This window comes from Esox lucius, chromosome 5, assembly GCF_011004845.1.
Source record: "Esox lucius isolate fEsoLuc1 chromosome 5, fEsoLuc1.pri, whole genome shotgun sequence".
NCBI classification, from domain to species: Eukaryota; Metazoa; Chordata; class Actinopteri; order Esociformes; family Esocidae; genus Esox; species Esox lucius.
The window spans coordinates 12,071,748-12,097,600 of NC_047573.1; the positions used below are offsets into that span (position 1 = coordinate 12,071,748).

Consider the following 25,853-nt stretch of genomic DNA (forward strand, 5'->3'; position numbering starts at 1 on the left):
CATGACAATTTGAACGCTATTTGGTGCGGGAGAGTTTTTGGTTCTATGGCTATGACATTGATATCTTCTTTCGAAAATTTCTCAGACGAAGTCTGACACCCGGATATGACGCTAGACGCGCTGTATTCAAACTTCCAAGCAAGGAAGTGTGTCCGTTTTCATTGAAACTACTCTCTTAGCTTGTTGTTTTAAACATATTCCAGCATTGTGAGTAATATTTTCGTAAATATTTTAAAAAGCACACGTTTTCTTAAAAAGAAAAGGTATGGGTTGAACGAACGAAAATTGTGTATTTCTAGCTAGCTAAAGTAAGGCGTTGCGGTTCTGTTATTAACCTGTCACTTGTTACTGTTAGCTATAGAGCCGTTGCTTGCTATCTAGCATTAGCCAACAAATTCTATAATATTTGCTAAGATACTTTCTTGTAGTTTAACTAACTAGTTAACCCATCGCGTTTTGAGTTGTTTTTTTTTTTGTGTTAGCTACCAAGGCATTTTGTTCTGTTGATTTATGCTTGATTGTTGGTACAGTAGATGGCTAATTTCAGTTTACTAGCCACAAAAATATTCCCTGTTATTTTAACTATCCACTACAAGCTGCGAAATTCAGTGTAATAAACATTTAATGAGGTGAATCATGTAATTCAAATGCTATACATTGATGTCAATATTCTATAGACAGCACTTCAAAGATGACATCAAAAGGAACCAAGGAGACTATTGTCAACAAGCTGGGGTTTAAATCCAGTGGCTCAAAGCAGGCTGAAGTGGAAATGGAAAAACTCAGGAAGGAGAACGCTCAACTGAAGAAGAAGATAGATGAAATATCAAAACGGTCTGCCAAGCCACCTGACTCCGACAAAAGCAAACTGCTAGAGGTATCAAAATGGAAACGCATTTTGTAGCTTGTGCATAAAGAAACAAAATTTTCTGGGTAACCAGTATTAACAGACTAATGTTTATTATATAGTCCATATTTAATTGTGGAAATGTAGTGATTATACAGGCTACATTTTAAGTAGGCAGGATTTCAAGCCACAACCATTGCAAGCAACATTCTTTTCACGACCATCAATCATTTTCACAATGTGGCTTTTAGTGGCAGCCAGTGGGTGTGGCCTCTTGTAAGCGGCTTATGATTGTGATTCCTGTATTATGAGGAATCATATATTTGAGTGTTTTTGTGCCTTACAAAATTGAAAATAATTCATTTAAATGGTGCAATTGTTTGCAGAGGATTCTATCTCTGGAGACATTGAGGGAGAAGAACACTCAGCAGTTACTGGCTAGGGAGAAGGAGGTGGAGACGTTAAAACAGCAGCTGCGTTCCAGTGGTGGCGAGGTAGTCGCCTCTCTTCAGGCTCAGCTGGACCAAGTGAGGAGAGAGGCAGAGCACAGAGAGAAACTTTTCCAGTCCCTCTCTGAGGAGACAGGGAACCTGAAGAACAAGTTGGTGGCAGTGTCTGCAAGGTGTCAGACATTGGAAAAACAGGATCCTGATTTACAGGTTGGTGAGCGGGGTCTTTAGGCTGTTGAGGAGGCCTGTTCCAAAATCAGTTCTTCTAGAGAGAATGCCTGTTTCAAGGATACTCTGCAGTTCACGCCCCCTCACATTCAAATGTCACAGTTCACGCCCCCTCACATTCAAATGTCACCGTTTTCTGTATGAATGTGTGGTTAGTTTAGGTTTAGGTGAACTTCTCTTTTTACACACTAGATGGTAGCCTTTGCTCTTCGATTTGATCCTTCTCATCTACCTTTTGTTCCACTGGGGACATTTTGTTGCAGTGTCATGTAAACTTTTTGTAAAGACATTTTAAGAATATGACTAGACTAATACAAATGGATGGGGAATACAAAATTCTTGACCGTTTTTACCTTGCAGACTAAATTTAAATTGCCAAGTTTCTGTTCATTTCATTTTCTGTTTGCAAGGTAGGAATACAATATCACACATTATTTTGCCTAAACTTTGGTTGAATATAGCAGAAACACAAGGTTTGATTAAACAGCATATTTACTGTAATTAGTTTAACTCGCAAATTAGGTTACACGGATTTAATTTAGACTATTCTCAAATTACTTTTAGATGGAACTCCATTATGACGACAGGTTCCTTTGATGGTTGATATTATAGGAAGACAATATAAAACAATATGCAATTCAGAATTGTATCAGTTCAGCCATTGCAGTGATTAATGATGACCCGACACAAGAGGATAAAGGGGAAAATGTGTTTGGCCATAATGTGACATTTGGAGCTGCATCTTCTGTCGCTTTTTCTTCTGTCTACGTTGTTACTTGCATTAAGTTTATAATCTATAATGTGTTGAATGTGACTGTGGGGAGTCGGCCATTTGGCATGTTGTTCTGCTGGCCATTCACTGTGCTGCACTGTTGTGTACCAAGTTAAAATAGTACTTTGCTTTTTGACATTTTTATGTCATCACCATCACCATTGACAGCTTTGTAATATTATTAGCTTTCTGCGATCGTTTAATGGTGATAATCATTTTTTGCGCATTTCATATCCATCAAAAGTGTGTCATATTTCTGAGACGGAAATAACAAGAAGATTTTTGTAGGAGAACCGACCGTCACAATTTTTTTCAAAATCTTTAACTCCTTATTTCTGTTCGTAGGAGATTAGAGTGTGAATGGTTGTGAATGGTTACTATTGTTTTTCTAAATTAAAAGTAAGAAAGTTGACAGTGTATAGATCCATAGCCCTCTGCTCTTTAGGTGAAGTTAAGTGCAGCTACTGTACAGTTCCATTAGACCAGATTTAGCAGTTTTCTGAAACATACAAGGGGATCAGACATCAACCTGTGGTCAGCTGTAACATTAATGCAATGGATCTGGCATTGCCCTCATGGGATTGCAAAGAGAGGTTTTCCTTCTGTGGGTGGATGTCTGGCTGGAATGTCCTTGGGTTATGGATATCTTTTCCTGGGTAACTGCCAGGTTACAGGACACTAGGTATTCCATTACTGAACAGAGTACATAACTAAAGGATGCTTTGGGTTATGCTCCACTTACTGACCTTTTTATGGTTTGACTATGAAGACCCAGCAAACAAGTTGCCTCCTACAGACCCGCATACGATGTTGATTTCAAAATGTGTACTCTTCAGTGTGGTTGTTTGTTTGCATGCATGATAATATACCTGCTCATTTCCACTTAATAGAATGGCCGTGTCCCCTCTGCTGAGGTGGCAGTACTTCAGGAACACCTGACAGATGTGAGTTCAACAACTTGTCAATGTTAACATTTTCACTGTTCGGTTCTTTGTTCAAAGATGGTATTGCATTGAGTGTTAAGGGATAGTGTATATTCTAACCTTAAAACCTGTGTTTTTTTCTGGGTTTCGAAAGGCTTTGGAAAAGAATCAACAGTGGCTGGTTTATGATCAACAACGAGAGGCCTATGTAAAGGCAGTCCTGGCCAGGACCCTGGAGATGGAGCAGCAGCTAAATCAAGCCAACCGACAACAACACAAAGAAGGCAATTCAGATGGTAAGAAAACGGGGGCTCTGAGCCTTTCGGGCAGTGTGGGATTTGGCATAGTTTGCTATTGAGACTAAATGAACCACAAAAAAAATCAGCACATCCCAAAATGTTTTCTGCATTATAATAGCTGTTTTCACACTAGACATATTTTTCCCATTTGGTTAAAGTAATTATAGTCCAGGCCAGTTTTTCACCAACAAATCCGCCTGATTCAGCTCATTTGAAGGCTTGACAAGTTGAGTCAGGGTGAGCTTCTCCAGGGCATCAGAAACAATTTGTACATTTGGAGGTATTCAAGGACAGGAGTTGGGAAACACTGCTCTAGGCCAACTTTCTTTTGCCTGCACGATAACTTGCCAAAATAAAATAGATCAACTCGCTATTCACTCCTTTCAATAAGCGCTGATTAACTATTCCAATGGTGAAGCAAAGTGAACTTCACTAACAGTATATCCCGGTGACCTTTTCATACCTTTGCATGAAGGATCTAATATATATGAAGGATATAACGATGTAACCCTCGTTAATCTCCCACCGCACCAGAGAAGTGTTCGCACCAGCTGCAGGACAAAGACAACCAGCAGCTGCGACTGCAGGCCGAGATGAACCTGGCGGCCCAGAGAGAGGCGGCGGCGCGGGCCCAGGGGGAGCTGGCGGAGCTCCAGAAGAGGTATGATGAGCGCTGCAGGGAGGGTGTAGAGCTCCGTCAACAGCTCCAGGCTGAACGCCTCAGCAGCAGAGAGTCAGTCAGCCAGGAGAGGAAGTGCTCGGCAGACCACGCAGCCAGGTTGAGGTCCGAGCTGGAAAGCATGGATGCCAGGCTGGAGGAGGAGAGGAAGAGGTCCGCTGAGCTGTTGGGGCAGGTACTGGTACACGGGAGATGCGGTCCAGGTGTGCTGTCTGTTATGCAGCTTTGAGGGGATGTGTTGTCCAGGTTTTTGTGCTTTTTTTGGACAGTAAAGTGATGGAAGAGCGACCTAGGCCACCGGCATCTGTTGAATTACTTGCACATAAACTGTACAGATGGCAAACCGCTACGGTATTTTACCCCCAGGACCCACTGAAATGTTATGGTTACAGTTTAATAGCCATGATAGGAGAGAACTAAGGATGGATTGGCAACATTATAGGTCCTCCAGAATACTAACCTAAATAGCAGAGTTCAAATAAACAAGTCTGTACAAAGAAACATTTTCAGAACGTGTTTGCAACAAGAACATTAATGCGGCAGAGAAAGGAATTCCTTCTGTAATGATTCCAGAACACGTTTGGGCCAAATACCATCCAACACTGAGTACCACCCCTTCATGTGTCTACAGTGGTGGCTGCATCATGTAATGGCTTGTCTGGTTAGGCCCTAGGGAGGTCTTTAGGGTATACAGATTGAGCTGCAAAATCCTAAATGGGAACCTCGTACAGGCACTGGATGATAAATGAATCTCTCAGCAGGACAGAAACCTCTCCGCTGGAGCTTGTTACCAAGATGACGCTGAATGTTTCTGAGTGGCCTGGTTACAGTTTTGGCTTCAGAAACAATGGCAATGATGGACTTGAAAATGGCTGTCTAGCAGTGGTCAACAACCGATCTGACAGAGGCTGAGGAGTTTTTGAAAAGAACGATGGGCAAATATTGTACAGTCTAGGTGTCCAAGTCTCTTGGAGACCGTAACCTTAATTGCTGCCAAAGGGTTTTCTAACGTGTGTTGGCTCAGGGGTTATTCGTTTTAGATTATTATTTTGGAAAGATTTTAAGATTTACCCACTTTATCATTGCGAAGTGTTTAGGGTTGATAGCTAACCAAGGATTATATGCATTTTAAGGGTGCACTGAAGTCTCTTTCCAGCTGAACAAAAAGTTTCACCTTGCAAACAAATCAGTGTTTTAGGACACAAAATGAGTGACATTCAGTTGTAGTCTTTTAAAACCGAGCAAGTAGGGCATCACCCCATGCAAGTGCCCTGCTACTTACCTGAAACGTTTTTTATTGTGACTGGTGGCGAGCCAAGACTTTTAGGTTTCTAAACCAAGACTTGGCAGTATTAATGTGGTGACCATGTGACCTGTGTTCACTTTCAATTCCACATTGCTTTGTAATTACATGTAGCAAAAGGAGCTTGAATACTTTTACAAATGTACTGTACACCCCCTGGTAAAAGGGTTAGAATCTGCCTGTTTTCCATCTGTGCTTCTACTTTCCATCTGTGTCCCTTTTACACATCTGTTCTGTCAATACAAATAGCATTGTTTGCAGATTGGCTTCCAAAACCCGCAAAGAAATATCTTTCTCTTCAAAGGTGAATTTACTCCAGAAGTCTTTGTTGAACCAAAACGAGGAGCAGAGGAGAGTTGCTGTTCTTGAGCAGCAGGTATGTATTGGCCACAAACATATGCTTACTACATGGAAACCCACTTCAGTACCTGAAATAATAACATCCAGGAACTCCCCAGTCCTCTCTTAATTAGCTTTTGTCTAATTTCCCTAGATCCAGCTGTCTGCTAAAGACTTTGAGAATGAGAAGCTTGATCGACAGAGTTTACAGCATCAGTTGCACAAGGTCCTAAAAGAGCTGCGCAAAGCTCAGGACCAAATCACAAAACTGGAATCCAGCCATCAAGTAAGCTTCTTTGAAATGTTGATTCATGCTTAAATTGTTTTGACAGTTGTGGTTTTCAAATGTGTCGTGAAAATCCTAAATATCTTCAGGTGAGCAACTGTGGGCCAATTGGGCCCCTAAGTGGCGCTTTGGTCTGTGTCTCATTGAACAGCTGCATCCTGGTCTCAGCATGGTGATCGATCCTGAACACCCTGCGTCAGTGTCCAGGGTGGGGGGATTGGTGGGGTGTCAGAAAGGGCTCCTTCAAATGTTGCTCGCAAGCAAATCCTTGAGGTGGTTTGGGTGCCTAGGCCGGAGGACACCTCCTGATCTTCAGCTCTCTGGAACCTGGCGTGTAGTTGTTGCGGTGGCCATGATCCCCAGTTGGACATGACCATGATTGGAGAAAAATGGGATGAAAATAAACATAATGGTAATGAGTTATTTTGAGTATTAGACAGTGAGTGGTTGGTAATTTGAGGGTCCCAGAATGAAAAGTGAGCTGATAGGGTAAGCCGTTATATTAAAGAATGAAATGCATGTAATAGTATTTGCTTATTGGCATTGATCAGTACAGGAGGTGCTTGTATACTTATCACTTTGATTCAAGAATGTTTGAAAGTCAGTGGTTTTAATGACAAAGGGCAATTTAAGCCTAATTGATTGCACTGGAAGTTCTTTAAAGCACCACTAGGTGTTTTCATCATATGTAAGAAATCAGGAGAATACCGAAGGGTTTTGGAGCGCGATACCAGACCAAGAGTCAGAAAGCTGGCTCTCTGTTGAAGGTCATGAGCCTTCCAGCAGGACAATGATCCTGAACACACTTCAGAAAGCACCCAGGGATTGTTCAGAAATTGTCTGGAATGAGTCCAGACCTAAATACCTGTAAATCTGTGAGAACTGGAGCAGATTGCACAAGAAAAGTGGTTCAAACTGACAGTACAGTGTTGCAAGAAGTTCATCCATGGCTATAGTTATGGGATATATTGGGTAATATTCTGTAATATTAACAGTGAAATAAAGAATTTGAGTCAAAGTACTTGGTTCAATTTCAACTTATTTTTAGACACAATCGTGAATTCTTTGAAGTGTGGCAATACTTTTCACCACAATTGTATCAGTCTGTCAGAATACTAGTTTGACCCTAGTGGTTATTATTTTCAGCACAGCTGTCAGGATGTCAGGACTTAAACCACCAGATTCATTATTCACAATATGCTATGGTTATTATTGGCCCTAAACGTGTGTGTTTGACAAAAATGATCAGCAAAGCACTTTTTGAAAGTTATTCTTAATATTTTTCAAGGTAAAAACTCAGTTTACCTTTAAGACAATACCACAATGTGCTCTGTATTTCAAAGGAAAAATAATTGCCCCAGAGGGATTAAAATTAAAGTGGTGAAAAATTCTGAAGTATTGCTTATCATGTGTCTAATGGTGATATAGTTAATTTGTCTGTCAGAACTCACCATTGGATTTGTGAATTTGAGAATGTTTTTTTTTTTGTGTGGCTTTTATCTAACTGTTTTTATCGTCTGAACGGATGTAAGATGTCGGGGGGCACAAAAAATCAAGTCAGGAATGATAATTCTTCCAGTTATACCAGAAAAACAGCACTGCAACATTTGCATGCCAGACATCTTGGTGTAAATCTGTCTCATGGGGAAATTAGTATCTACTTGATGTACACAGTGAAGGATGCACAGCCATTCCCTTTTCAATTTGCTACATTTTGCCAACAATTACTTTAGAATGTTTGACATTTTGATTTTAAAGTAATGTTTCATATGAAAGACATTCAATTGCAGCTGACTTTTAAAACAACTTAGGACTTTTAATGCTATTAATCTAAACAAATCATCTCATTGTCTGATAGCCCTACTTTTTGTGTATTATTTTTGAATTTCAGAAGCAGTCTCGTTTCTCTGAGCCCAGTTCTTACAACAAGCTGGAGTTTCAGAAGCTGTCCATTGAGGAACCCATCCCCATGTCCCCCTCAAAACATCTCCTGGATGAGAGTTTCCTGGAATGTCCAAAGTGCAGAGCCCTTTACACAACCAGTCAGCACAGAGAACTGCTGGCCCACCTTGACTACTGTTTTGCTTAAACAGCCTGTAAGGAATTAACAAGCAAGTACATCTGTCCAGTGTCTGCCTTTCTTTTGGCTTTAGGATATACATTTTTTATATATATAATTATACAAGAAGAATTTGTTTTTATGCTCTTATATATTACAAATGCTTTATTTTGTGATGTGTTTAAGTGAAATCTACTGTATAATCCTGATTGTTTGTTTACAAGAGGTTTATTTTAAAATAAATGAGTGACTGTTTTAAAAATAATAAACGTGGTCTTTCTGTAAAGGGTCTGTATACATTTTCTTTGTGGAATGTAATTTTTTGTTTTGATTGAAATGCAGCTACCTAAACATGATCACATCATGATTCAGCTGTTCACCGATTTAGTTTTCAGTGTTTTAAAGTGACCCCCCCCCCCAGAACACCCAGAGAATTCTAGGAAAAATTCTGCTTGGGTATATTTTGTTGTTAATAAATATTGCTGTTTGACCGTTTTAATAGTGAAGTTACATAGAAATATTTTGATTTGGCGACCCTTTGCATGGTAAATAGCCAATGGCGAATGTGAGCATAAGTCTCACTTCCGCCTACACAACAGATCTAAAGCTTGACTGAGATTGCATGAGTAAGTCCTTGCCTTAAACTATTTAAGACCCAGGATTAGCACGGCTTCTCTGGATAGGGGAAAAGAGGTTAAGGTGTCTAAATTCAAGGACTGTGACAACTGAGACTCTGCTCTAAGGGTGCTCCTTCAGAAGAATTATTGGACCCAAAGCAGTGTGTTATGAGTCACTGACAGGATGATGCCACCCTTTCATTTATTTACAACTGGTTGTTGTCACATGTTACCTTTTTTAGACCATTGGGTGTGTTGCGATGGATCCAAGCTGTCTTTGTTAACGCTGTACAAAAATGTGCAATAAAGATGATAGCCATTGTTGTATGAACATGAGCAGTCTGTCACAGTTGAGTGGAAACGATGTAGGACAATGCCTTTAAATAAATGGTACGCAAACCTCTTGAGAGCACAAGGTACGACAGAAACCATTGTCACTAATAAGAACTAAAGTAGTATAATGAGTTTATTTCAAAAAGTGGTTGAAGACAACATACAATGACAATCAGTGAAGTATCCAATACTCTAATACATTCAGATACACAGACATCGTTTGCTTTGGTTCCCTTAACAGCAAAGTGCCCCAACTGCTGGAAGGGCTAGACAGTGCTGGTTGGTGTGTTGTAGGTCATGGTTTATATTTACAGTCATTTTGCTATGTGGAATTATTCATCCTATGAACAATTGTCCCTCTGGGTAGTTCCAGATCAGCTGCTTTCACAGAAACCTGCAACGGGTTAATAAAACACGCTCTCACATACTGCATACGATGACCTTAGGAATCACATTTGGATTACGTTAAAGTTCATATTAGACACTCAATCTGAAAATATTTGACCAAAAGTTACTTTTAAACGTTTTTTCTATTAAAGCCTTACTTTCCACTTCCAAATAAATAAATACAAACTCTTACCAGTGTGTGAAACACGTCTGTATTTGCCCAGGAGGCAGATCTCCTTTTTCTTGTCCGTCACTATCTTCTGGTCCTCGGGCCTCAGGCCGGTGGGGTGACGAGAGAAGATGAAGGAGTACCCGTCCAGGCAAGTGCCGTCCATGTCCACCTCTCTGCAGGAGTAGTGGATGGCATAGTTGTCGTAGTCCGTGTCAATGACCCAGTGTTCGTCGTCTATATGGAGAGAAGAGAGGAAAAAGCCGCCGCTAGATTGAATCAGTTTGCATGCCATTATGTACAGATGAGTAGTCCGGCGGTTCAACGGGTTGGCGCTGTGTATGTTCTGCAGGACAAGCTATTTCGGTCTTCGGTTTTAGTATGTTGTCTTTCTTACTTCCAGACTGAAGGTATGAAGCAGCGCCCCAGTATGTCATCTTGAACTTGGCAGGGTCTGGAGTGTCCTCAAAAGTGGCAAACATGTTGGCACACATTTCCCAGTTGCTAAAGAGAGGGAAAAAGGGGGGGGGGGTAAATGTGTAAATTCGGTGGAAGTGAATGCATGATAAAGTTGAGCTTTGAGAACCAAACTCACTTTAAGATGATTACTCTGCCATAAGCATTTGCTGTCATTTTGCCGCTTTCATCGATTACATAGGTAGCAGCAACGTTGTCCAGGAGGAATAGACCAACGGGATCTTTTTTGGCAACGGCATACCATTTTCCAGCAAACTGCAAAACAAAATGAGAGCTCTGTCCATCGCCCTATACTATAAAATGGCATTCCAATGCACAAAACGGAACATTCCAAAGCCACGTACGTATTGGAATGTGACATGAAACAGAAATTGTGTTCTCACCCGACTCTTGTCGAAGTTCTGCATGACGGGAATGTTTGCAACCTGACAGTCCTGTGCCCAGCACGTAGCCAGGACAAAGAGGGCCACACAGATTCTCAGCATGTCGCCTTGTTGACGGATCTGTGGAAAACAGGCCAGTCAGAGAGTATTGCAACATACCAGCGGTGCATCCCGTCAGCAGAAGAGTCATATGCCACTCCATTACAGCTTCCCTCTGAGTGGATGCAAACTATATAAAAAAGATGATGAGGTGGTTTCAAAAAACTATCTTCGGGAAAAACTAAGGCGTTACACGTAAACCCAAACTATCCCTTCCCAAGAAATACATACCTAGTTCCAAGAAAAGTGCTTCAAAAGGTGCCTTTTCTCTCCAAACAGGGTTTTTATAGTTTGTGTTGCGCAAGATGAAATTCTGATTTGAGACAGCCCCCAACCAAGCACCTCCCTACAATTGGGCAAACAATTTATGTAACACCATCCAATGCTTGTTTTCTTCCTGATGTGTTCTGTGCCTTTGACCCCACTCCCATGAATCTGTTTTTCCTGCCTTATGAAAGAGCTGTTGTGGTTAAAGCCAAGAGCACATCTGGAATACTATACATGGCTAACATCAATCTCTGACCATGACATGTTTTGCTTTACCAGTACGAGAGTCCAGTGTAAATGTCCATGTCCAGACTTTTAAAAGGCATGTTTCCACATGCTATTCCCTCTGAAAAAGCTCCACTGTGTTTTCCCCCACTGGAAAACAATGTCACATCATTATATTACATATTTCATTGCTCAATGTCAAATCTCTAAAGGTTATTATCCCTAAATAGGACAGCCTGTGTAGAAAAAAAACATTGACTTTGAGTTGGCAATGCAATCAATATAAAAGAGAAAAAAAACACTTGTAGTTTAACCCAAAGTCCAGATCCTCTTGGATTCACACCACTCAATCAATGCTGATGTGATTACTGTGAAGGGGTCTGTTTGTGTTTTAACTGAAATCTCAACTCATCATTTGGAACTTGGAACAGAGAAAGCCTGATACTATTCCAGCACATTCCATGAGCCACACTCCTATTATGCTCCCACACCTTATAAAGCATTATACCTACTGGCCTTATTGTAGTGTCATAAAACTGGAACATTACATTGAGATGTGTGCAATCTTTGGGCCACAAAACCTTATTCAAACTGCCAAGAACACAGAAAAGCCAAATGTGCATGGTGTGTAACTTGGCACAACTGATTGCAGAGAACCTAAATGTGTTGCCTTGAAGAATGTCTGGTCCAGTGCTAGCCAGGAAAAAGTCTTCACTTTTATCTAATATTTGCCATAACATTCTAGTATTGGGGCAAAATACACTGAGAATGTTTTGTAACATAGTAAGGTATTTTGTAACATTATGAGGTATCCTGTAACATTATTTAAGTACACTCCAGTATCCATTATTTAGGTACACTACACTACAATCCATCAGGCTGGTTACAGTCACCTGCGAAGCTTGTTTACAGCCAATCACAACCATTTGGGCCAGCCGGCATCATTTCAGGGATCTGCGGTGTCGGAATGTGATGATAGGGGAGAGCGGATTAATCGCACAAAACTCCGCCCCTTCACACTTCTACGTAGCCTGGCAGCCCCATGACGAACTATACTGCAGCTAGCAGATGGTGCCGGAGGGAGTCCTCCACGTGTCGTGCACTGACGTGTTGTGCACTGGCGTGTTGTGCACTGACGTGTTGTGCACTGACGTGTTGTGCACTGGCGTGTTGTGCACTGACGTGTTGTGCACTGGCGTGTCGTGCACTGACGTGTTGTGCACTGACGCAGATTGTCTGGCTGGTGTGGCGGGGCACCCCCCGTGTTATGGTGCTGGTCACGGGACACCTTTTCTTGACACAGTGCTGCTTGTTTTTTCGCCTGGAGGCTGGGGACCGATAAGAGCAGATAAAAACGGATGGTTCACACGCTACGTCAGTCCGGGATGGGATCGTTTCTTGAACACGCCCAGTCCATATTGACAGCAGATGTTAGGTGTCTTGTCTGACTGTTTGCTGTTTATCCTTCATTCTCCTTCGTCATCATACCATTGTTGTTTTTTTCATGTGGCTGCCAGCCAAGTTAGAACCTCATGGCTTTCTCCATAGATAACCTGCTAGATAGGGTGTCCATGGGAATAATCCATTCCATGGGCCAGTCCCTGTCTCTTTCTGTTTAGGGAGGACATCCCACTAATCACTTTTACTTAATCTGGGATTTACACTGCCAAGTCCCAGTGAGGCAGGGCTTTTATTGGCCTGCTGTCTGACTTTGATTCAGTGTCTTACTGTCTTGGCTGGGAGAAAGACCCTTTGTACCCCATAAGCACATCATGAGCTATTCTTAATCCCTCTTGTGAAAATAGAAGAGAGTTGCACTGCCTGTCCTGCTTTACCAGACAGCGTTATAAGGCAACACTGAGATCATCATTCTCAGAAACCTTTTCATTTGGCAAGGCTTCAAGAATGAGTATAGTAAAATAAAGATGAATAGGATATCATAAAATAGATCTCTTTACATTGCAAATTAATGCAGTATGATTATCAAAGTTTGTTCATATGTATCCTTAAAAACACTTCTGCCAGGTGTCTTTTGCAGTATGTTTATCACACCAGAACCGCCATGAGACTAAAATGAACCAAACATTACAAAGGGAACTGTTCAAATTGTGCTCCTTTTTTAATTTCACTTTGACTGTAAATATAGCCAAGAGTATGATGTGCACAGAAATCACTGGAAGAGTTCTGTGTCTGGCAAAACTTTACTTGCATGGCCCTTCCACCAAACTTTCTCAAATGTCATCTTGAAACCTCAGTGGGGAACTGAAGCACTGTTTTTCAAGGTAAACAGTCAAACAATTGGTATTTTGTGTGATCCTACTGTTGATACCACATCAGCAGTAGGAACAACTTTCAACAATTTGCCTCACTTGTCTGGGACTAGATTGTCCAATATAAAATGATCTGCATTGGGATTTGCAGGTTAAGAAAGCTTAGGGCTTTAATGTCATGACGTCACATTAATTAGCGGCTGCTTTGATCCTTTCAGCCTCTAAGCCACTACGGTCTGTCAGTTTGTAAAGAAGTACAGGGCATTTTGGTGATTTGTCCGGCATCACGGCAGAGTATGCACCTCGGCGCAAACTGAGGCCATTAACTACCCACCTTTACTCTTCCCTTTTGATTTTCCCGGGTGATGCGTTTGTAAGAGGGAGGAAAACGCGAACAATTCAAAATGGTAGACAAGGATAGTGTGGAGAAGTACCTGGAGAACAATCCTCAGTTCGCCAAAGAGTATTTTGACAAAAAGGTGCTCCCAGAAGTAATCTCTACAGCGTTTACAGAAAACCTCGAGATCAAAGATCCGACCTCGTACAAAGATGTCTCCCTAATTCAAGAGGCCAACATCATCTTTGACATGGTCAAAGAAATGTACACGACAGCGACTGTGGAAAAAGCGATCCACAAGGTCCTGCAGAGAGTTTGCATGATTTTGAACGCAGACCGATGCAGTTACTTTGTGTGCCGATCTAGAAACGGAATACCCGAGCTTGCAACGTTGCTCTTTAACATCACTCCTACGTCCAAATATGAGGATAACCTGGTCAACCCCAATACTGAGATTGTTTTTCCAACTGATATGGGTGTCGTTGGATGGACAGCGCACTCAAAAAAGATGCAAAACGTTCCGGATGTTACGAAGGTGAGTGCTGTCAGCATGTGTCCAAGCGCCTAAGCGCGCGTTAAATGGGTACGCGAGCCGTATTAACAATTAGATAACACTCTTATCCAGGCAACATTGTATTTTAAGCATATATGTTCTTGTTGGTTGTATAAAAACGGTCAATTTAATGAAATCGTTTCAAATTTTAGAAGGTTATTAAGTACATCGAATATTATTGATACAACCATTTATCTTGACTTATTGATTGATTGTTATCTGTGTCTGCAATTTAACATTCTCTGCCATGGATTTCTTGAAGGTAGCGCCCAACTTTGCCTAGCCTTGATTATTACACTTAGTCCTAACGTCTTACCAACTCCTTTTCTGAGAGTGGATAGTCAATTGACTTTGCCCAAGCTAATTACATGAATTAGAAATCATTCAAAATGTTAATATTGACCACTTAGTTTGTAGAATAAAATATGATTTTAATGTCTGTCATATATGTCCCCAGTTAGCTGGAGATTAGCCTGATTACTCTTGTGCATGGAAATTGAATTGTGACATTTACTTGGCATACATAAAATGCAGGCTCCAAAAATCATGGCAGAGGTTGTTTTTAGTCTAGTAACTTATTGTACTCCGAATGTCTTTTTATGCTGTATTCTCCTAGCACAAGACCAAAAAGGCCATAAGTGCTAGAGTCTTAATCCAATACTTTCTTTTTTTCACCTCCAGAATAACCGCTTCAGTGACTTTGTTGACAAGCAGACAGGATACAAAACCAAAAACATGCTATCATTCCCCTTAGTGGCTGAAAAAGAACCCATTGGTGTTTGCATGGCACTAAACAAAATTGGAGCCGAAGAATTCACAAAAGCTGATGAGGATGTAAGTCTTGACCTTAAAAGCAGAATGCCAGTTGTAGAAATGTTTCTCAGTATTAGTCAAATATGGGAATAACTTATAAATACAAATTCATAACAGCACAGCAAATACATAACAGCACAGCAAATACATAACAGCACAGTAAATCACATGGAACATGACAGATACTGTACATGCCCTATACCTTCTCAATATTCATGTGCTGCACTGATGCTGCCTCAAAACCGTTATTGACTCTTTAAACCAGTGTTTCACTGTACCTTTTACAGTTACTGCCCCACCAATATTTTTTTCCCAGGAGGCCTGTGGTCTCACAAGTTTTTTACATGCCCCCTGTATATAGGCCAACAACCACTGCTCTGGAGGCAATACTGGATAGGCAATGTGAGCATTGCGTGAGTGCTGAATAACGTCAGTAAGTCAAATCAGATAAATGTCTGTTGGGTTTTGCTTTCAGCTCTGGACCAAGTACATGGTCTTTGCACAGGTCATTGCCCTGCAGCACCACACTCTTTACATGTTCAACGTGGAATCCAGAAGGAGTCAGGTACGAAAACGGTGAAATCCATTGTTCACCCTATTTACCCTTTGAATGACCAGCTACCCCCCAAGTCTGTGTTTTTTAAGTGAATTAAGTTATAATGCCAATAGAAACATTCTTGAACCTTTCCAAATATTCAGTTATAGGACTTCAGAGTAGATTTAAAATTTAAAAAAATATATTTATGCACTATAATCCACACTTTCAAGTGGATTCTCTGTTTATTGTGAAATAAAATATAATGTAAAAAATACCAAAATGATTCAGAATTGGGTAGGTTTCCACCAACGCTGCACACATATTTGTGAATATTAGACTATTCTTCATAACAGTTCTGTTTAAAGTGTTGTGTCTCGTGAAACATTGATTGAAAGCAATCAAATTACGCTACATATTTTGGATTGTGTTTAGGTGCAATTACGTTTTTATTTCTTTGCTACTCCGCGGTAGGTTTGCCTGTGTGCCTTGGGTCGTTGTCATGCTGAAAGGGGAACTTCCATCCCAGTTTTAGCTTTCTCGCAGAAGGCAGCAGGTTTTCCTTAAGGACTTTGCTGTCCTTTGCTCCATTCATTTTTCCTTCTGTCCTGGCAAGTTCCCCAGTCCCTGGCGATAAGAAACATCCCCATAGCCTGATGCTGCCAACACCATGCCTAAAAGCAGGGATTATTTTTTTTTGGTTATGTGCGGTATTGGGTTTACATCAAATGTGAACCATTAGCATTTATGGCCAGAAATGAAATTGAATTAGGTCAGAAAATGTTTATTTTTGTGGCAGATTTCGGACAGGATTCAAGGTGGTCTTGTTTCTTGCAACCCTATCGGACAGGCCAGCTTTCTAGTGTGTTTGAAATATTGTTGTCACATGACCATTCTTTGCTATAAAAGCTTGTAGCTCTGTCCAAGTTGCTTGGTACTCTTTCTGATCAGTTCCCTACTAACTCTGTCATCCAGTTTTGAGGAACAGCCTGATCTAGGCAGGTCTTGGTGGTGCCATACAAATGGAGCTTATTATCTTCACCATGCCCCAAGGGATATTCAAGGCTTTTGAAATATTTTTAAACCCAACCTGATTCATCTGTTTTCACAAATTTATTTCTTAGTTTTTTTTTGTCATTGGTGTTCATTGTTGAGAATTTGCTTTACAGTTTTTTAGTTCCTTGGTGTTCATTGTTGAGAATTTGCTTTATAGTTTACTACCCAGTGAATCACTGCAATTGAACACACCAGTTAACTGGTGTGGGATTTTGAAGCAGATTTTTTTATCATCCTCCCTTTGAACAGCTTGTGATTTAGTTCTAGAAAGCCTTGATATTATGAATGGCCAAAGATTGTCTTTAATAAAAAATAGCAATTAAGCTATTAATAATAAATAGCTAATAAGTATGAAATAAGATTGAGTGGTATAATATCAGTAATAAGTCGATGATCAACATAGTATATTATTATATTAAATAATGAGTCCTGTAAAGCATTGTGTTATCCTTGACTCAAACACTAATACGCTATATAAAGAACAGGTATACAGTATATTATCCTTGTTTCAATAGGTCCTTCTATGGTCTGCCAGCAAAGTATTTGAGGAGCTGACAGACATTGAGAGACAGTTCCACAAAGCTCTGTACACTGTGAGAACCTACCTCAACTGTGAAAGATACTCTGTGGGACTGCTGGACATGACCAAAGAGAAGGTTTGTTACTATTGCATAATATGCTAAGTTTTAATATGGGAACCATTTTGAATCTGCTCCCTCTGGGGTTGCCCCAGAATGCCTTCTCCCCTTTTGTTGTCCTAATGGATCTCGTCTCTCTCTTCATGCAGGAGTTCTATGATGAGTGGCCAATCAAACTGGGAGATGTAGAGCCATACAAGGGACCAAAGACCCCTGATGGAAGGGTAAGTAACCCTATTCCTCATGTATGATCCTCGCCAAGCATTCTGCTTTGCTGTTCTGCCACCTAGTCTAAACATGGACACAGTCACCCCCAGTGAACGTTGTTTTACACACCTGCAGGAAGTCATCTTTTACAAGATCATTGACTATCTCTTAGAAGGACCCAAAGAGGAAATCAAAGTCATTCCGTAAGTATCCGTGACGTGTTGTCTCAAGTCCCTCATTAGTTTCCCGTCAAGATATATAAGAAAGTATCCCAAGTACCAAAACCCAGCGGCCTCTGTCCTACTGCAGGGGCCCTCCGGCGGATCACTGGGCCCTAGTCAGTGGGCTCCCGACCTACGTGTCTGAAAACGGCTTCGTAAGTTGATGTGATTCGTCAACACTGACTGTGTGCTACCCTCAAACACGCAGGGCCTACTGCACATTAAAGACTTTTAATGTCATTTGAATGAAGTTTCTTTTTCTTCCCCTTCAGATTTGTAACATGATGAATGTAGCCGCTGATGATTACTTCACCTTCCAGGTGAGGACTGAGGGCTTCAATTGGATGGATAGTATTTACTATAGGACGATAATATGATGATTATAACGTTACTGGAGCACAAATAACAACCAAATTATTTTAACAGAACAAGAATTCTTAATCTACAAATCCACAGCCTCTGCCTAGAATATATTGAGACATCTGGGCTATTTGCTTTTGTTTTTCTAAAATGCTGCATACATTCTTAAATATTTTATTGATCAGCTTCATTCTGTTTGGTCTTTCAGAAAGAACCTGTCGACGATACAGGCTTTGTCATCAAGAATGTTTTGTCCCTTCCCATTGTCAACAAAAAGGAAGAGATTGTGGGTATTGCCACTTTTTACAACAGGAAAGATGGAAAACCATTTGATGAACATGACGAACAAATCACTGAGGTGAGTGCGTAGTCTTCCCTCTGTCGGTCTCTATTAGTCACATCAACCAATTCACTGTTTATTTCTGTCATAAGTCAGATGTAAGAAGTTTGTAAAAACCTTTCTGCAATGTTCTAGGCCCTCACCCAGTTCCTGGGGTGGTCGGTGCTAAACTGCGACACGTATGACAGACTGAACAGGATGGAGTGGAGAAAGGATATCGCCCAGGAGATGCTAATGTGCCAGTCCAGATGCACGAATGTAGAAATGCAAAGCATACTGGTGAGACCTGAGACATATTGGACCTCAGGTCTTATTGACAGTGGAAATTCACAGAGGTTTAATATGGTTTTCTCTTTCCACAGAACACAAAGGAGAAGTTTGATGCCGATCCAGAAGACTGTGACCAGAAGGAGATGTACAAACTCTTGGTAGGACCATAGTACATTGATAATGTGCACAGAGTAGCGTGTAAGTAATCAACTTGAACAATGACATGATACCAAATGTAGATCGGGTAACGAGAAGGCTACTAATACTGTAATAAGGCCATACTGAGACCGATTAAATTAATAAATGTATGGAATTTCTTTCTTTGCCATTGTGTAGCGATCAAATTGCCCTACTGCTGAGTCAGTGGAACTACTGAAATTCTCCTTCAGTGACTTCCCTGTGACCGAGCACGGCCTCATCATGTGTGGAATTCGCTGCTTCTTTGAGCTGAACGTGGTGGAGAAGTTCAAAGTGCCCGCTGAGGTAAAATAGTTATTTTTATCGTTTTATTTCCTATATTTTTACACTGAACAAAATTATAAATGCAACACTTTTGTTTTTCCCCCATTTATCATGAGCTGAACTCAAAGATCTAAGACTTTCTCTATGTACACAAAAGGCCTATTTCACAAATCTGTCTAAATCTGTGTTAGTGAGCACTTCTCCTTATTATTGTAGAGAAATGAACATTGAATACACAGGCAACTGCTCTGGTGGACATTTCATGCCAATTGCACGCTCCCTCAAAACTTGCGACACCTGTGGCCTTGTGCTGTGTGATGGAACTGCACGTTTTAGAGTGGCCTTTTATTGTGGCCAGCCTAAGGCACACCTGTGCAATAATCATGCTGTCTAATCAGCATCTTGATATGCCACATCTGTGAGGTGGATGGATTATCTCGGCAAAGGAGAAGTGCTCACTAACACAGATTTAGACAGATTTGTGAACAATATTTGAGAGAAATAGGCCTTTTGTGTACATAGAGAAAGTCTTAGAACTTTGAGTTCAGCTCATGATAAATGGGGACAAAAAGTGTTGCATTTATCATTTTGTTCAGTGTATGTAACCCCAGCATTACACAGTGCATGTGCCCAGAATGAATGCAACATACTCTACATGAGTCTGTCCATTTAAGGGACAGAGGTTTTGGTTGATTTCAGCCTCTAGTATTGAAAGTAGTACCCATGAGATAACATGGTGCACCAAAGTTGGAAGTGTGGCTAGCCTACTGTATAGCCCTGAAAGTAGGAGAATAGCTTTACCAAATCTCTCATTTGCTTTCATGCTTTTCAAACATGAGTTTGTCCAGGCTGTCAAGCTCGAAGATCGCTGTGTCCCATTTGACTGCTGATATTGGTTCTCCAGAATTTGACTTAGCAAAGGATCCATTTTAAGATTTAATGTTCCATCTTGAAAAAGATGGTTTACTTTTTCAATTTGTATATGTTGAAAATCTAGCTTTTACAATATGTTAAAATAAGTTTGTGCTTAAGCTTGTCAACTGCTTCTTTAATAAGTTTGTCTCTTTCTGTATCTAATTTGTTGTGTTGCGTGTAATACTAGGTCATGTCCTGTTTTGGTCTTACAGATAATTGGTCAAATGTCCTCTGTGTGATATTGTTCCCTATTCTCATGTATAATCAGACTTTGACCCGATGGATGTACACTGTCCGGAAAGGTTACCGTGACATTACCTACCACAACTGGAGACATGGCTTCAATGTGGGCCAGACCATGTTCTGTCTTCTCCAGGTGAAACCTTTCACTCCCTCTACCAATCCTATCAATTGATACCCACACGACAGATTATACAAAATGCATGAAGTAACCAATAAACATTATGGATGGTTTAGAGAAACATGGAAGCTGCCCATAATTCTAGTTCAGGGAGCTGGGCCAATTTAGACAATAGGCCAATTGTCTTTGATATGAATCCTTCATTCCACATCCACATTTTGTTTGATAACGGATGAGACCTTTGTTCCATAGACTGGCAAGTTGAGAAAATATTACTCTGACCTGGATGCCTTTGCCATGGTGGCTGCTGCATTCTGCCATGATATCGACCACAGAGGGACCAACAACTTATACCAGACAAAGTTAGACTATTTCCTTTTGCCTAGAAGCACTCACAGCAATCCCCAAATCATTCATGTTGAGTGTTCTGTCAGTGGTTAGAAATGGGTTGTTTGGGGTCTAATGATGTGTGCTGTTACCCCTTCGCAATTGTGTTGGTACCTCTCTGATTGTGTTGTCACCCCTTGTGATTGTGTTGTTACCCCTTCATGATTTTGTTACACCTCTCTGATTGTGTTGCTACGCCCCTCTGATTTTGTTACAACTCTCTGATTGTGTTGCTACGCCTCTGATTGTGTTGCCACACCCCTCTGATTTTGTTACACCTCTCTGATTGTGTTGTTATATCACTCTGATCGTGTTACTACACACCTCTGATTTTGTTACACCTCTCTGATTGTGTTGTTATATCTCTCAGATTGTGTTGTTATGCCCCTCTGATTTTGTTACACCCCTCTGATTGTGTTATGCTTCTGTGTTTTTACGCCCCTCGGATTGTGTTGTTACCCTCTGATTTTTTACCTCTCTGATTGTGTTGCTACACCTTTCTGATTGTATTGTTACACCTCTGGTTGTGTTGTTATGACTCTCTGATTGTGTTGTTATGACTCTCTGATTGCAGGAGTGGTTCGCCTTTAGCCAAACTGCATGGTTCCTCTATTATGGAGAGACACCATCTGGAATACAGCAAGACTCTTATGGGCGAGGAGGTTAGAGACTTTGATTCCTGTTACTGTGGGCAAAACTATTCCCTATTCCCCATTGCCTCAATCCATTTGGCAGATTGTGGGAGTTAAAATGTACTTCTTTTCTCCCTCTTCAGAGCCTGAACATCTTTGTGAATCTCCAGAAGCGGCAGTTTGAGACTGTACAACATTTGTTTGATGTCTGCATCATTGCCACTGATCTGGCCTTGTACTTCAAGTGGGTCTTTAGAATACTTATTATCTTTGATATTTTTTTTTTGTGTGAGGCAGTGCCCTAACATGAACCTAACTGGACCGTTGGTCTGATCCCCAGAAAAAGAACAATGTTCCAGAACATTGTCAATGCCACTGAGCCAATGGAAACTGAGAAGGAGAAAATTGAACATATTTCCAACAACGCCATCAGGAAGGAAATCATCATGTAAGTAGGAATGTTCTTTTGTTTACAAAAGTTGAGGCAGATGTCCACTTGTCATGGTTTTCTGTTGCTCGCGTAATATTATGATTCTTACATGATGTTGGAATATTTCCTCAAACAATACTTGTATCAGGGCCATGATGATGACAGGTTGTGACTTGTCTGCCATCACCAAACCATGGGAGGTCCAGAGCAAGGTAGGCCCTTCCACCATGGGAAAACACTCCCTCCAAACTAGTTAGATTTTTTAGGTTTTCATTAGTCCTGATATGTTTTTTTTGCTGTGAATTTACATCTTAGGTGGCTCTCATGGTAGCAGCTGAGTTCTGGGAGCAAGGTGACTTGGAAAGGACCGTTCTTGATCAGCAACCCATTGTGAGAAAAACTTATGTTTCTTTATTGGGGTTGTAAAAGAATGAAAACAAATTGTCATCCAGAAATTATTTTATAAAAAAAAATGGGTAACAATTATTGGCACCCCTAATTCAAATTTTAGTCTTATACAATAATTATTTCTTAATTATAATCTCTTTTTATTTTTTATTAAATTAAAGGTTAGATTCATATATTTTGTGTGAGATCAAGCTGATAAAAACATTAACATTTATTCACAGCCTTTTTAGTTAATGTCTTTCTAGTGTGCCAATAATTAATTCTGTTTGAATACTTTAAAAAGGGTTATTCATGTTTAAATTACCAAAGTTCTAATAGATCATCATACATTTTACATTCCAAAAGTACAGAAAATTCTGTTAACTTTGGTACATTATCGGTAGCATTGCCACCTGTTTTCTTTTCTTTCTTTTTAAAGCAGGTGCTTAATAGAGTAATCACTAACTTATAGTTCTCTGATTTGATATGACACGTCTTTCATTTCTCCTCAGCCAATGATGGACAGGAACTGTGCAGCAGAATTACCAAAGATGCAGTGCGGTTTCATTAACTTCGTCTGCGCGTTCGTATACAAGGTAACTGTGCAGATTTTCGGCTAACCATAAATCTCACTTTCGGTGAGGTTCTCCAGTTCAACAACCCTTAATGACTTTTTACATGTTATTTTCTATAATGTTCTGGCAAGACGGTTTCCATTTACAAGTTTGCGCCTGCCGAACTCCTCTGCAGGAATGTTTGCATGATAAAGACTGTCAGACAATTGGCAGTCAAGGGCAAGTAAATGCTTGCAGTAATGGGGCGTACTTGTGTGCAGGAATTCTCAAGGTTCCATGTAGAAATCACCCCCATGTATGATGGGCTAAATGAAAACCTAAGGAACTGGAAAGAACTGGCAGACATTCATGCTGCCAAGATAGCGGCCATTGAGGAGGAGAAAAAGAAGCTTGAATCACCTCCAGGTAAAACATTAAATACAATTACCAACCAAAAAATCTATCTTTTTTTTTTAACTGAAGTAACATTTTGAACATATTTTACCTGAAAGAAATAATTTTATACAATCTCTTGTGAGATAACCACACAGTGCATACAGTATACTGTAGCCATGCATACAGTCACTGTGCCCCGAGAAGTCCATCAGACCATTAAGCCACCTAAACTTAATATTAAGCCATAGACAAACTAAAGCAGTGCTCTAACTCTCTTTACTTTGCCGCTTGCTGTCTCCCTATCAAATCAATCCACATGTTTGATTTGTCTTGTAATCTGTGTTTTCGCTGCTTGCTGCCCTGTGGTCTCCCTTGCTGTTCAAACAGCCGAAGTGGCTGAGGGGGGAAAGTCCAAGACCTGCACTATTGCCTAGCCCACCGGAATATGCCCCAGAAGGCCGTGTGGCGGAGGATCCCTGGAGGCAGCAAGCAGTCGGTGAAGGGACAGCAGGACGTTGTGTCCGGGAGTGGACCGGCTTGATCGTTCCCCCTCATTCTCAGATTCCCAGTCTTGATAGATGAACACTCATCACAGGTGAACCACCAGCTGGAGTATATGTTGACAACAGAGTTAAAGTAGAGCATGTCTTTCACAGATAACTAACTGTAGGCACTACATAATAAAATAAAAAACGTAATCCAATTAATGAAACAGACATTGCAACTTAACACCAGCCAAGTGGCATACTGTATTTGAATACTATATATTTAGATATGCTTTGGATAGAGAGAAAAAAGACCTGTAACTTTTTTTATCCATGATCTGATGGTCCCTACATGACTTTGACATTTCAGTGGGCAAACAATTATGAGTGAGCTGTTTTATGGGAAACAAATTATTGGATAATATTTGAAAACTCATCTCAGGAATTTTAAGTTCACATATGAGGAATCAACGGATTCCTCACAAATACGAATTAAGTAGAAACAAAATAGACCCTTTTAATGAACTGTACCGTAAGAGCTCAAGCCCCTTATCCTAACCCTAACCCATATCTCAATTCTAACAGACAAACCTGATATTTTAGTAAGTGACAATTAACTTTATGGAGTGCTAAAATAGTAGCAAAGCTCAACATTTGTACACTGTTTTGAGCCTTGTGGGGTATATTTATGTTAATATGCAAAGTATATATTTTTTGATTGTTTGTCAAGATTTTCTACTTAATGTATTTTAACAGTGGAGCTGAGTCTGTTATAAGTCTTAGATTGTATGAACTGATGATATGGTTCAAAGTAACATTTGAGCATCCAAATATATTGTAAATGTTGTTCACAACTTTAAGCTATACAACATTTTGTCAATAACTTGACAGTGTAACATACACATTGTATTTAAACATACAGTATATGTATGATAAATTGCAATATAATAGTATTTCAAAAATGGAGTACAAAAATACTGTTGTAAGTTCCAAAGAAATGTAGTTCATCAAATAGTAAATTATATGAAAAATTAAACCTACATTTGAAATGAAAAACATTTGGGTGAAATTAGGAGGCAAGCCTCAGAAATGCTCTGTCAGTGCTGGTCTTCAATTTCCCCGACCATAAGACACTTTGTTGGGATTGAGTTTGATTGTCAACCAGCTTTCAAGATCTGCACAGCTTAAAACCTGAAATGTCCTACTTACTGTAGAAGCAGCAGGTTACCAAAGCAATATCTGTTATGAGTGAGGGCTATGTTTGTTTGGTGGAATTGAGCCGAAACATGTGGTCTCCATCAGGCCTAAGTCCCTCTTCTGTTTGTTTTACCATTCTGGACTTATTTCAGGACCTATGTAAAATCTATTTATGCAACAGCGAGGAAGTGAAATGACTAATCTAGTGGTATTGCACTGATGTTTCCATAATAATACTGCTTAGAAATCCTCCCTAGTCATCTGCTTTAGCTCTACTGTAACGGGTGACGTTCCTGAGTAGAACTAAGCAGGGCAGGCAAAGTTTGACTTGTGTACTTATGCAACACATGCCCTCTCACTAAATGAACGGAAAATCAAGAGCAGTAATCCAATAACGGTAGCTTTGACAGACAAGTGCATCTTCAATAGCTCCAATGTATCTCTGTTCCTTGAGCTTCCAGGGCAGAAAGTTTGGACCAGGGCTCCACAAAGGGGATAAGCCATACAGTAGGAGAGAAGTATGGGAAAGTGAGTTCATCTATTTCACACGTACATTTAAAGGTCACAATTGATGTCTACTAATTCTGTCGAGTTATCATTGAGGGAGCTTAGAATTTGACATTTTGATGTCTGATTAAACCAACTACTGTATGTACGTGTCATAAGATGTAACGTTAACAAAATAAAGACATTGATCAAAGTCAGTGGGATTCTTGTTCCATTCTTTACACTTGAGTTACTTTACCCATTACAGTCTCTTTGAAATGATTTGTTAGTATGCAGTCAAGAAACGGGTTGAACTTGAAGAACCTTAGGTAACAGTCCTCATGACTCGTGGATGTGGACTTACTCTACAAAGCTGGATTAGCCCTGGGAAAAGAAGATGAGCCGATTGGCCTGCTGCTG

General features: G+C 40.3%; 3 protein-coding genes across 5 annotated transcripts; 2 read left to right on the forward strand and 1 right to left on the reverse strand.

The window, feature by feature from the left end:
• Positions 1-77: 77 nt before the first annotated feature.
• cep55l (centrosomal protein 55 like) lies at positions 78-8,403 on the forward strand. 3 transcript variants are annotated; one of them, XM_010895631.3, is made up of 9 exons: positions 78-263; positions 678-877; positions 1,234-1,506; positions 3,187-3,240; positions 3,374-3,515; positions 4,053-4,372; positions 5,805-5,876; positions 5,994-6,125; positions 8,017-8,403. In XM_010895631.3, exons 2-9 carry the CDS (start codon positions 692-694, stop codon positions 8,212-8,214), a joined length of 1,377 nt encoding a protein of 458 aa, XP_010893933.1. In that variant the 5' UTR covers positions 78-263; positions 678-691; the 3' UTR covers positions 8,215-8,403. The 3 variants fall into 3 exon arrangements, with proteins under 3 accessions (XP_010893933.1, XP_019901767.1, XP_010893934.1); XM_020046208.2 differs by having other exon boundaries at positions 78-207; positions 8,017-8,402; XM_010895632.3 differs by having other exon boundaries at positions 78-207; positions 682-877; positions 8,017-8,402.
• An 885-nt stretch (positions 8,404-9,288) lies between these two features.
• rbp4 (retinol binding protein 4, plasma) lies at positions 9,289-10,902 on the reverse strand. The gene is given in 6 exon segments (NM_001310950.1): positions 9,289-9,528; positions 9,715-9,927; positions 10,088-10,194; positions 10,286-10,422; positions 10,551-10,670; positions 10,881-10,902. Coding segments are annotated over 5 exon segments (579 nt in total). The 5' UTR covers positions 10,653-10,670; positions 10,881-10,902; the 3' UTR covers positions 9,289-9,508.
• Positions 10,903-13,643: 2,741 nt separating this feature from the next.
• On the forward strand, positions 13,644-25,651 carry pde6c (phosphodiesterase 6C, cGMP-specific, cone, alpha prime). Its single transcript, XM_010895629.3, has 22 exons — positions 13,644-14,283; positions 14,983-15,135; positions 15,590-15,679; positions 17,221-17,361; positions 17,493-17,567; positions 17,686-17,753; positions 17,860-17,926; positions 18,044-18,091; positions 18,340-18,489; positions 18,607-18,750; positions 18,834-18,899; positions 19,078-19,224; positions 20,387-20,494; positions 20,732-20,841; positions 21,441-21,528; positions 21,642-21,742; positions 21,839-21,946; positions 22,077-22,140; positions 22,244-22,318; positions 22,828-22,911; positions 23,151-23,295; positions 23,653-25,651. Exons 1-22 carry the CDS (start codon positions 13,816-13,818, stop codon positions 23,697-23,699), a joined length of 2,547 nt encoding a protein of 848 aa, XP_010893931.1. The 5' UTR covers positions 13,644-13,815; the 3' UTR covers positions 23,700-25,651.
• Positions 25,652-25,853: the final 202 nt, after the last annotated feature.